This window comes from Parasteatoda tepidariorum, chromosome 9, assembly GCF_043381705.1.
Source record: "Parasteatoda tepidariorum isolate YZ-2023 chromosome 9, CAS_Ptep_4.0, whole genome shotgun sequence".
In the NCBI taxonomy this organism is placed as follows: domain Eukaryota; kingdom Metazoa; phylum Arthropoda; class Arachnida; order Araneae; family Theridiidae; genus Parasteatoda; species Parasteatoda tepidariorum.
Genome location: NC_092212.1, coordinates 14,418,434 through 14,431,592, shown reverse-complemented (window position 1 = coordinate 14,431,592; position 13,159 = coordinate 14,418,434). Strand labels below are relative to the sequence as shown.

Sequence of the window (13,159 nt, the reverse complement as noted above, 5' to 3'; positions counted from 1 at the left end):
AGGGTAACTAAGAATTTACTAGTTGCCAGTTGTAACATTTTTAACAGTGGTCACTTGTTGAAACAGTGGCCACTTTTCCAAAAATTTAAAATGTGAAACGATTAAAAACAATCCTTCTTTGGAAGAGGGTTAACTTTTAATGAAGAAATGGTTAACCTTCTTTGTGATGGTAAATAGTTAACAGTTTTTTTTAATGAATGTAGTTATCATATGTTTTTTCTGTCTGTACTTTATGTGTCTCGAAAATTTGCAGCCTTTATCTAAACTTTATAAATAACTGTCTATCCCAAAGTAATAAATATCTTAAACGTTAAATATCTCGCTCTTATTTGTAATTAATAAATCATAAAGTTGAGTACAAGCTATTTTCATAACAGTTGTTTAAACACAAAGTAACAAGCGCATTTAATATGTTAAGACATTATTTTGACTATTTTAATCATAGTTGTAAAAAGGCTCTTAAAGTCTAAATTGCCTTGCGGTTAAAGTGTTAGTTTCATGACTTTTCGAGAAAATAACTTTTCTCGTTTCAACTATCCTAATAAAATGGGCTTGAAAGGGTTCTTAAAAGCAACCTCCCCCGTTAAATCTTTAACACTTTCGGCACAATTTAATGACTCTTTGTGCATTAAAAGAATTATTTCAGTTGCGAAGGCGTAGTTTCCCGAGTCCCTTAAATGTACTTCGCTCAACGGTTTGGAAGTTATCAGAATAAATGTTAATGATTTCCACATTTCTTTAAAGTTGTGATACATTATACACATAAATAGATCTTGTTAAAGTCAACTTCACAATAAAAAAGTGCTACAATCTATTTTGAAAGACTTATAGTTGCACATTTGCATTTGAAAAATGAAAAAAATCCAAATGAAAGCCAAAACAAAAATGAATATATATATATATATATATATTCTCATGTTTGTGAAAAAAAAGGAATATGGCTCCTAAAATTGCGAAAACAGGCAGAAGCTTAATTTTTTTGACGTTTTGTTGTCCCTTTAGTTATTCAATCATATCTCAGGAATTAAAGAGAGACGGAAAAAAGAAAACACTGGTAGTAGAACTATTTCAATAATAGATAATTTCCTGGAGTTGTAAATCTATTAAGAATAAGCAATTCACTGCTATCAATTTTTTATTGGGGAAGAAACAATTCAATTCGTAAATTTCACCTGTTAAAAAAATGTGATACTTATGGATATTTTATTTTTCCCGAAAAAAAGCTAAATATAAAAATTTATTTGTTACCAGTTTTTACTCTTTTCCGTCTCGATATATATAGACTTTGTGACCGGTCATTCCCATCTCCATTCCTCCTCACTGCTTCTCATGATCGATTTATGACTACAGCATACCTTTCAACTCTTCCGGATTTTCCGGAAGATTTTATTTTCATATTTAAAGTGGTAGTAAATATATACTATTTTTTCTTTTATAAAAAATTTTTAAATGATTTTGATCACCACTATTCTTTCAAAAATTAAGCTCATATATTAATATGCGGTACCATACCCTTCAACTTATGAGGATTTTGAAAATAATTCTTTCTAGTGGTAGCGAACCAAAGTAGAAATTTTTAAAGCAAATGGATCTCTCATAAAACTTTTATCAGAACTTAAGAATCTAGCCATATGGCATGCACTTTTATAAGTAATAGTGGACAAGTTACGCTAAAATTNTTTTAAATTTTTTTTTATTTTATGTTAATCAGGATACCGTCTGAAAAGAAGATTTCTGAAACTACGGAAATTCCGTAGCAGTTGGAGGGTATGCGGTACTATCATGGTTGTCAACTTAAGTTTTTTCAAATGCAACGTATTTGTTTGCTTAAAATTGAAGTTTTAATTTCATTTTAATACCCCTGGGAAATATGATAATGGAAGAGATTAAAAGTTGGCAGGTATGCTACAGATGAATCGGTTAATGCCGCTTCGCGTCAGCGCACCGAGATTTATGTGATTTCTACCATTCGTAACTGCATTAAAAGAGCCGTAAGGCCACAGGCTCCCAGTTCCACTACAACGAACGAACGTAACTGCATTATGAGATACAATTCAAATTATTCATTCTTAAATTTTAAAAAAATTTGGCGGCACTTTTATCAACGAACTAAAAAATATGCTATTGAAAGTTGCTCATTTGCTCATCAATCCCTTTCAATAAAACTTAATCAAGATTCCGAAGATTCTATTAATCAAGAATTTGTATTTTTTTGTCACCTGTGCCTATCCTGCAATAGATTCAGTTATTTATTTTGGAAGTTTTTAATTTATTGATTTATTTTCTGTTCGTTTATTTCGTATTTACTTTATTTTCTTTGCTATCTACATACAGTTATATACTTTTGGTTTCGCTAATTTGTTATTTTAAAAGAAAAATTAATATTTGTATCATAATAAATAAAAATTTCATTCGTATTTAAATAGGTTTAGGATGAAAATATTTTTCATTGCTGAGAGTACGTTACTGCGTACATTGCTGAGAGTCACTGCGTACTGAGAGTACGCAGTGACAAAATGGTTTAAAAATTGCTTAAGTGCTACTATAATTTTCTATCAGTAATAATTAAGTCAGACCAAATTGCTTACATTATCGGTTTGCTACAAAACATTGAAATATTTACCGTTCGTTTTATTAACTCGGATTGAGAAGCATGGGTGATACTAATTTTACCAGTTTTTGTGCAATATTTTATTTTATATTTAAAGTGATAGTAAAATTTTGTCTAACTCGTTCTTAGATATATATCTAAGTATTAAATTGTAATATACAGTTAAAATTGTATTTAAAATATGATTGTAACTAATCTAGCTCATATAAATAGGCATAAATTATTGATTTGTAGTGGTAGGTAATGATGGGCACAGTAGGCCTTGACCCTCTATGGGCAGTCGAGTCCATAGAGGGCCAAGGCCATAGAGGAAGTTTTAGTGGTAGGTAAAACAAATCCATTTATAATTTTAAAAATAAGGATTTTTTTCGCAAAATATTTTAATATTACGACCACTGAGAAAAAAATATCTCAATGGCCGGAATAGTTGACACCTATATGAGTATGTGATATACTACTTTGTCACAGCTTTGTCATGAGCCTTTTAAAAAGATGGCAAAATTAACCGAAAATCTTCTACTTTCAGCTTCTTGTCTTCTACCGTTTTTTTAAAATATTTTGTCGAATTCTGAGCAATTGGCCTCTTTGTTTAAACCTGCAGAAACTATTTTCATAATAGCACATTTCAGATTACTGCCAAATAAAAGACCAGGAGGTAAACAACTAAATTTTGTGAAAACAAAAGACATTTTTTTTAAGAAAAATAATACTTTTTTTTCAGTTAAACTTAAACTGTCAAAATATGCTCCCTAGAGTTTATATATTCTGACACAATGTGTAAATTTATGCATTTAAAAAAAACAGTATGACTGTTAATGCAAATCTTGTTGAAAAATCAGTCCTGTATGTCTTTCGCAGATACGAATTAATGCATAAAATAAGTATTAAAATATGTTTGATTATTGTTCTTGCAACATTTAAAATTACATGAAAAGTTTTACTTGAGATCTTTATGTGTATTTAAAACTACTTATATTTTTAAATCGTATCAACAAAAGAAAATGATTTATAGTATTTGGAAACAACAAACATTAATATTTATAAAGAAAATAATGTAATTAAAAATATTTTTCCCATAGGTTACCGATGCTATTAAATGGTTTGTAAGACTGAGCTGTCTTCTTGAAGATAAATCTATCTCAGTTGAAAGAGTAGACGAATACTGTAAACTTGATTCTGAAGTATGACATTCTCCTTCCTTTTATTTTTTATTTTCCTTTAATGTTTTTCAATTTACTAAAACAAAATCTCGTTTTTTTATGTCCCAAAATGTTTTATTTTTTAAATTTCACATACTTTATTGAAATCTAGGCAGCATGGGATACGCCTTTGGACTGTCAAAACAAAGATTGGCCATTCATTGGTCAGATTTCGTTCAACAACTACAGCGCGAGATACAGAGAGAATCTGGACTTAGTATTGAGAAACCTTAATCTATCTATAAACGGAAGTGAAAAAGTAAGAGACAGTTTTCGTTTTTTCCATTTCAGTTCATTTTAATTTGCATCGTTGATCTGGGCTGTTCTAAAATAACCCAGTCGAATTTGATTTAAATATAAATCCTTGAAATGCTATCTTTTTAAAATTGTATTGAGAAATTAATTTTCATTTAGGTCGGCATAATAGGACGTACTGGTGCTGGAAAGTCATCGATCACCATGGCTTTGTTTAGGATTATAGAACCAGCGACAGGAACAATATTTATAGACGACGTAGATATCTCTAAACTAGGCCTGCATAAACTAAGATCAAAATTGACTATAATTCCTCAGGTAAGTTTAAAGCTTACTTCTTTTGTTTGTAAAAATCAGGGGTTTCCGAATAAAAATTATTAGTTTTAGTTTTAATAATACACAGTCCAGTCACATTAATGGGACCACCCCCTATCTTCGACGTCAACGTGAAATAACCAATCACAGAAGGCAGGTGGCAGCATATTACAGTAGAGTGCATGTAAAGGATGTCCTAGGGCATCGGAAAGCATCTCAAGCGTAGGCGTAATGCAAAAACGTAGCGATTTATCCGACGTCCAAAAGGGTATGATTATTGGCTTTCGGGCCAAGTGTGGAAGCATTTCGGAAACGGCCAATTTTGTGAACTGTTTTCGTATCACCGTGTCGAAAGTATACCGTGCATGGTAAAATGGCACTATCCAAAATCAGCGGCGTGCCACATGCGGTGCACCACGGGCTATAGATGGCAGAGGCGAAGGAAAGCTACGGAGACGCTTTCGAGTAAATATGCGTGCAACTGTTGAGCAACTGACCGCCCAGATGAACCAAGGGGCTACCAAGTGCGTATCCTCAACAACGGTTCAGCGAATGTTGCTGCGCATGGGCCTCCGTAGCAGAAGCCTGGTTAATGCATCTATGCTGACTGCTGTTTATCGGCGACGAAGGCTGGAATTTGCATGCCAGTACCGCAACTGGACGTCCACAGAGTGGCGACAGGTGGCTTTATTCGATGAATCGCTTTTTATGCTCCATCGGACGGATAAACGCTGGCGTATACAGCATGAAACGTCTGAAAGCAAAAACCCTGCAACAATTGCCGAAAGGATCCAGGATGGAGGAGGGAGCATTATGGTTTGGGGAATGTTTTACTGGCATTCACTGGGGGCACTCACCATTGTGGAAGGAGCGATGGATCAGCACTAGTGCGCATCTGCCCTTGCGGACCATGTCCACCCCTTTATGCGAATGATTTTTCCTTAGAATGATGGCATCTACCAGCGGGATAATGCGAGGTGTCATACAGCTCACAGTGTATGTGCGTGGTACGAAGAGCACAAGGATGAGTTTACCGTACCTCGCTGGCCAGCAAACTCTCCGAATTTAAACCCAATCGAGAATCTATGGGACCACCTCTATCGGGTTGCTCGCGCCACATATCCTCAACAGCGTAATTTAGCGCAGCTGGCCATGGCACTGAAGTCGGCATGGCTCAATATCCCAGTGAACACCTTCAGAAACCTTGCTGACTCTCTTCCTGCAAGTCTCACAGCGGTCCACTCTGCCAAAGGTGGTTATTCTGGCTTTTGACAGGTGGTCACATTAATGTGACTGGACTGTGTATAATTAACATAGTCATATCTTGGAGGCATCGTACTTCTTCACTATAATAAACTTTTGAAATATTAGTGGAAGAAATTCCAGTTAAAGAAAGAAACATTTTCTCAGTGGATATTGCTGAAATTTAGTTTTAGTGTGGGATTATGTGTTTGGATTTGTGTGGGAAAATGTTTTAATTTTTTTAGAATGTTCTATGATTTACCAATCATTGAATCTAAGAATCTCTTTGTTACGATCGTTATATTGAATTTAGAAAGATTTGGAGAAATAAATTTTTAAGAAATTGATGTGTGTGCAAAACAGTATAGAAGATAACTATACAAAACTGAATAATTTATTAATGAAACCGAGTCATTATTCCACGTAGTGTTAAAATATAAATGTTTAACAGTCAAAAGTTTAAGTACAAAATACTACAAACACACTATTTACTTGTGGTGCAAATTCAAGCTGTCAAACTGATGAGACGTTAATTCAATATTGTTGGTCTCCATATGCTCTAGTACGTAATAGAGATACGCCATTATAAGATTTAAAAAATCAAATAGTAATTAAATGATTTAGTTATATACAGGATTTTAGGCGGATAATTCACTGATTTCAAAATTAGAAATCTCTGAAACTAAGGTTGATGGAGAAATGAAACAAACGGTGCGTCTATTGTGAAAGTTGCATCCATTTTACACCGTATGTTTGAAATTTAGTTACACAAGTGGCCAACAGATGGTGCTGTAAAGTATACAGTGTTCTTACAAACACAAATGCCGTAAGAAAGTAATTTAACTTGTGGTATTCCATTACTAGAAGCCCATGTTGTTGCCTCAAATTTGGAACAACAACCTTCAACACATTTTAACCCTGGCACTAATCACTCTTTTTTTCGATTGTTTGCAGCGCCCTCTGTAAGTAATTTGTGTAAATGAACTCAATAATATCTATATAAATTTTTTACAGCTTTCACGAAATACTTACAGTTTGTTCAACTCCTCTATCGCATTTTGATTTCGTAATTTTTAATTTTGATATCAGCAAGTCAGCCTCTTTACATCCTGCAAATATCATGATAATCATATTTGCAGGATCTTTGCAAATCATGCAAATATCTTTTGTAAAAATCATTTTTTATTTTCTGCTTTTTTACTTTGAACTGCCGGAATTATTTTATTATAAGATTGTCAGAAGATTCACATCCTTAAACATCACAATAATTAACAATAACATCTGTTATAGTCGAATGTTTCTAAATGTGAAATAATTTAATAGTTTTGTTTTTATTAAATAGGATCCAGTTCTCTTTACGGGTACATTAAGATCCAATTTAGATCCCAATGATGAATACAGCGATGATGATGTTTGGCAGAGCTTGGAAAGATCTCACTTAAAGTCATTTGTGACTTCTCTGGATGAGGGTTTAGAGCATAACATTGAAGAGAATGGTGGAAATCTGAGGTATGTAGGGGCTCTTGAAATTGAAAATATCATTTTGATTTTAATTTCTTTCACTTTTAACCCTTTGCACTCGAAGTTCTTTCAGCTGTTAAAAAAATTGGATGCAACCATTAATATTTTGAAAGATTTTTTACAAACTTACCTTATAATACCAGAAGATCACCGAATGAAGTGGTAACTAAACATTAGGGTGAAAACATTTTCACATTTAGAGTGGTGGGTAATTTACAGGTGACAGAGGTGACCGGCAGTCACCTCTCGAGTGCAAAGGGTTGAAATGTGAGCCATTACTCAGCAGTTACACCGCATCAATAAAAATTTGAATTTTTGCCACTTATATAAAATCATATAATATTTAAATTCATTCTGTGTCGAAAGTTTTTTTGATGAAATCATTGCTCCTCTTTACATTGAGAATTAATTAATTTATGAAATATAAATAATAAACTCAGTTCAATTTAAAATTATTAAAAATATTAACTCCTTTTACAAGAACAGCGTCTAACTGACATCATTGTAGTCTTTAAATAATCGACCAGTCTAAATATTAAAATTTTTAATGCCTCCTATAATTGAAAGCCTCCACACGGTTTCTTATGGGTCTGATCGCACCACATTGAAGGTAAACTAGCCTTCGAAAGAGCCATTTAATACAATATCTAGTAAAAAGAATAAAGTGATTGCAAATATACTTCATAATTTTTTTTAAATTTATGACTGCGATTGGTTTGTCTTATTCACTTGTCAACAACTGCAGATTCAATTCTCAAATATACATATATGATAACTTTCTCTTAATTACTTTTGAAATAGAATTTGGTTTTATGCGCACCACTGGTTCACTTTTTAAATAGTCTGCACAGACTACTTATTAAAAACCATGTGAAGGCTTTCTGATGTAAGAGATCATGCCACGACTCAGCATAAGTTTATATTCATGACTTGTTAGTACATGATAACCAAGTAAAGATGAATCGGTTGGTGGCACTTAGCACCAAATACCGAGCTCGCACCAATATCCAGCATGTGGTCGCCACGCATTTTATGGCGTAAACAATAAGTTCTAAAACTTAAGCACATAAATGTTTAATCACATTTCTTATACTGCTTTGTGCGTCGAAACAAAATGTTGCTTTATCGCAATAGTTGTCTTAAATGGGTAAACCGTTGCAAGTACCTCGAGTACGAAAGGTTAATAAAATATTCAAATCTTTATTATTTTAGGGAAAATATTTAAAAGATCAAGTTCATACTAGTCTAAAAAATTTAAAGTAAATTTTTTTTGCCAAATAAAAGTGAAAAATTTCACGAATTTTATAATTTACTTAATCTGTAAGTGAAAATTAAGAATAAGTAGGCGTATGTTTCTTATCATTTTTTGTTACATTTTAAATCTGAGAGGACATTGACCATTGTCTAAGTTTAATTTTTTATAAATGAGAAAAATAAAGCGCTCTTAGAGTTATGTGAAAACAGATTAAAGTACCTTTCACAAACTTCAAAAAGTGTCTTTTTTTTAAAAAAAGAAAATCTATTTTAGTACTTATACTTCTAAACTAGGAGGCTCCGCCCCCTGCTCGCTAACGCTCGCCAACCCCCGAGAATTGCTACGCTATCCTATGTTGTTCACGCCGTGAACCATGGCTCGCTGCGCTCGCTCGCCAATGAACACAATGTTCTAGCAGAAAGACATAATATATTATCATCAAAGACATAGTATTTTATCATCAAAGACATAGTATTGTACTTATGTAGAAGAATTCTACCAATGTTCTTATTGGCTTTTAAAAAAGTATTTTAGCTATTTAGATTGTACATGGTGAAAAAATCAAAACATTAGTTAAATAAGAAACATATTAGCAAAATAAATTATCAAATATTGCTTCACTAATATTCTGCATTTTAAAGCGTGAAAATTCAATGCATAAACAAACGCGAAATATAAAAAAATTCAATGCATTCAATACAAACACTTAAACGTTTTTTAAACGTTTAGGTAGCTCCCAGTAGAAAAATATCAATTCAACAGCGGCCTTTTAAAGCATTATCACTTCAATTAATTAATTAATTCCTAATTGAGTTTAAATTAAATATTGTCATGTTTTTAGTGCATGAATCTGAATTGAACAACCTGATAATGCTCACTCTGGGTATTGTTATCTGGTTGCTCACTACGTGCTCTTGCGCGCCGAATCCAATCAATTAAAAATGAAAACTGTTGCCAGCGCGAGAAAAGAAATATCATCGGTTTTATTGATACATACATACATACGTACGTATTAGCGTTTTATATAATATAGATTGCTCTAAACATTTACAATTGATTTACTTAAAGCTTTAAAGCATACAACTTTATTATGCAAACTCCATTGCCCTTGGACTTTTTTTAATTGTTTACGATATTTTCATAAAATAATTCATTCATTCCACAATTTAAAGATTGCCAAAAAATCTTGATTTCAACATTTAGTTTATCAAGGACTTTAAATTATTCCTGGTTTTGATTTTATAAATACAATTTGTAATAATAATTTTAGTCGACTGATTGATTGATGAATGATAAATCGTCTGATATTATCGATATTTTTAAATAGATTTGTGTATTTTCTCTTGAACCGCAATGGCTTATAAGGATTAAAACACTCACGAAGCGATCCAGGTTCAAATCCCAGCTGTGACTGCTCGAATTGAATTCTGTTCCCGGCTCGCACCAACCTCAGTACCGAAGAAAAATATTCTTGGTGGTAGACGGATTATTAGTTAGGATCCACTTCTTGTTCAGCTAACCTTGGGAGGTTTTCTGGCTTTCCTCTCCCACTAAAGCAAATGAAGGTTGGCTCTATCATAAAGTTCTTTGCAATGATTACTTTACTCCTTTGTTTGATCTTGAAGTTCCTTTGTCTTCTTCACTGGGTTCAAAAATACCTAACATTGATAGCCTCAAACTCAGAATTGGATCTACTGTTCAACGCCAGTTATAAAATAAAATTTAAAAAAAGTATCTCATAATGAGTTATGTTTTTGAAATAAATGATTAATCAATATGCAAAATATTTTTCAGTGCTGGACAGAAACAATTGGTGTGTTTAGCTCGAGCGCTATTGAAGAATACGAAGATCTTGGTTTTGGATGAAGCGACAGCCTCTGTTGACATAGAAACAGACAATCTCATTCAAAATACAATACGCACTGCATTTGTAAAGAATACTGTTATTACCATAGCCCATAGGCTGAACACAGTACTCGATTATGACAAGTAGGTATACTTTATTACTTCTCATTGTAAAAAAAAAAAAAAAAAAAAAAAAAAAAAAAAAACGCATTCGTTTTGTTTACTAAATAACTTCCACAGATGCTAACTCGTTGATTACGGGGCGAGATTTCAAAAATTGGTAGCAAAATTATACTCAGAGTAGGACCAATAATCAGAAAATAAAACTGCTTCGCCTCCAAAAACTAGGGCTTTCCCTGATTGGAAGCAAACATAAAACTGCAAAGCTTCACAATGATTAAATCTCTTTTTTCTTTCTTTGTAAGAAAGAATCCTTTATCCAAGTACTAAACGAAAAACCATTTTGCTAAATGGTCCATAAGATTTTAAAGCTTTGATAAGAAGACTGATTATATCTAAATCTATTTAATTATTTTCAACCCATTTCAAACAACTTTTAAATAGTTCATTTTTAAATTCTTGAAATTTTTCAAGAATTTTTTTTATTGATATGAATTAAATCTTATGAAAATAAAAGTCCACCGAGTCATTTAAACAACCAGCTATGCATGAATGATATATTGCTGATACATTCAGGGGTGAAAGCGAGACGGAAAAGAGGAAAGGCTGGTAGTAAAACCATTTCAGTTATAGCTAGTTTTGGGGAGGAGTTTACTTATTCTTTTTTTTAAATTTTTCAACAATATCTACTTTATCTTGGAAAAGAAGCAGTTTTACATATATGCCAGAATTATAAAAGAAATCTTGATAGTTACAGATATTTCATTTTTTTCGAAAAAAATGCAGGAATGAAATGTTTTACGTGCCAGGTTTTTCTCTTTTCCGTCTTGCTATATAAGGGCTTTCACCCATGGATTTTTACATGCATTTTTACTAACCTTTTTAATACACCAATTACATACCTGCCAAATCTTCCGGAAGATTTTATTTTCATATTTAAAGTGGTAGTAAGTATATACTATTTTTTCTTTTATATACTTCAGTTTTAGATGATTTTGATCACCACTATTCTTACTAAAATTAAGCACATATATTAATATGCGTTACTATCATGGTTGTCAACTTAAGTTTTCTCAAATACAACGTATTTGTTTGCTTAAAATTGAAGTTTTAATTCCATTTTAATACCACTGGGAAAAATGATAATGGAAGGGATTAAAAGTTGGCAGGTATGCAATTATATTTGCAAGTACGTAAGACGTTTAGGAAGTTTTCATGTATTCAGCAAGATTTATAATAATGTTATTATTTATATATCTTCTCTTTTGTTAAAAATACAATTTTAAACTTTTTTTTTCAAAAATTTTAAAAACGCAATTTTATTAATTTTATAAGCTACCCATATTATTTTTATGTAATTGTGGATTCATTAAAAATATAACAAATAAATATAATTGAAATCATGGCAAAAAACTGATCCATTTAGCTCTGGGAATGTACTAGAAAAAAAATTTCTTTTCAGGAGAGTGTTTAACTGATATCTTTTTATTTGTAGCAGAAATGATAAACAAATGAAAAAAATAGTGATTTTTTATCCCAGGATAAAGTTTAACTGATATTTTTTAAAATTTTTCTTAGAAATATTAAAAAATGAATAAAAATTTTAATCCTAGGATGGAGAAACTTAAATCTTTTTATTTGTCGCAGAAATGATAAATAAATTTTTTTAAAAACTACAGCTTTCGCCAAAATAGGTTCGACTTGTTTCTTTGACTATCTAAAAAAATTTTTTAACATAGAAGTAAATTTTCTTGCATTTTTAATTGATAAAAATTCGATTTTTAAGATCTTATTTCGTCACTTTATAAAGCAAATGAAACGGTGAAAAATTTACAAAGAATATGGTGTTTATTTATTGTATTTATTTATAACGATTTTTATATTTTTAAAACTATTTATAGTTAAACACGTTTCAATCCAAGTATCAGTTTTTAAGCTTTTCAGTCGTTAAATAGTGTTAGTAATAGCGTTAGCAATTTTGTTATTAAAGAATCCCATGATTTTTTGTGCTTGTGAAGTAATAGGACAAAAAATTAGAAAATTATATTATGAAATTTTTTTTAACAAATACACTATTTTATAGTAAGTGCACGAAATATATCCTACAGCAAAAATTTTGAGAGAAAATTATAAAATCGAAAAGGAGAAAAGTTCTAACTTCTATATTCCCTCGTTTCTTGACGATTTCTGTTTTAGATTCATTCGTTTTAATTCAAAAATGTCATTTTTTGTTAAGAATATACTAATTTTTTGTTTTAAATTAATTTTGTCTCATTTAAAATTCATGCAAAGCAAAAATCTTTTTTTCAATATATTTCAGAATTGTTGTTATGGAAAACGGAACAGTTCTAGAAGTGGGAAATCCTTCAACTTTACTTCAAGACAACGGATCAAGATTTCATGAAATGTGCAAAGATGCAGGACTTATTTAGAATTGGAAAACTAACTGCATAAATGTGCATGATTTTAATTTATATTTATTGATTTTATTTTGTTCATTAAAAATTTTATACATAAATATGTCTCCATGCTTTTTATTAATTATGTAAGTAAATTTAGTATACAATGTTTCAACTTGTTAGAATTATTCATGTTTTAACCCTTTCCGGTGCAGCATAGGCAAACTGGCAATACTAATTCAACAAATGTTACAATCCACTAGAAATGCAAAACTAATTACTTTAAATCAGTGGTTACCAACTGGCAGCTTGTTGATATCCCTCCTACCAGAAAACAAGCCATAGTGACGTCACTTCTATCCACCGGGCCAACTACTCTTCCAAGCCATCTTTAAAT

The 13,159-nt window shown here is 31.5% G+C and overlaps 1 protein-coding gene across 1 annotated transcript in view; it reads left to right on the top strand.

Moving 5' to 3' along the window:
- Positions 1-12,881, top strand: part of LOC107440461 (multidrug resistance-associated protein 1) — a gene marked incomplete in the record, with an annotated part of 56,196 nt that extends 43,315 nt beyond the window's left edge. The window contains 6 exon segments of the mRNA XM_071185973.1: positions 3,691-3,792; positions 3,923-4,069; positions 4,225-4,383; positions 6,965-7,131; positions 10,193-10,387; positions 12,684-12,881. Of these exon segments, the coding sequence (XP_071042074.1) occupies positions 3,691-3,792; positions 3,923-4,069; positions 4,225-4,383; positions 6,965-7,131; positions 10,193-10,387; positions 12,684-12,795 (882 nt within the window).
- Between the last annotated feature and the right edge of the window lie 278 nt (positions 12,882-13,159).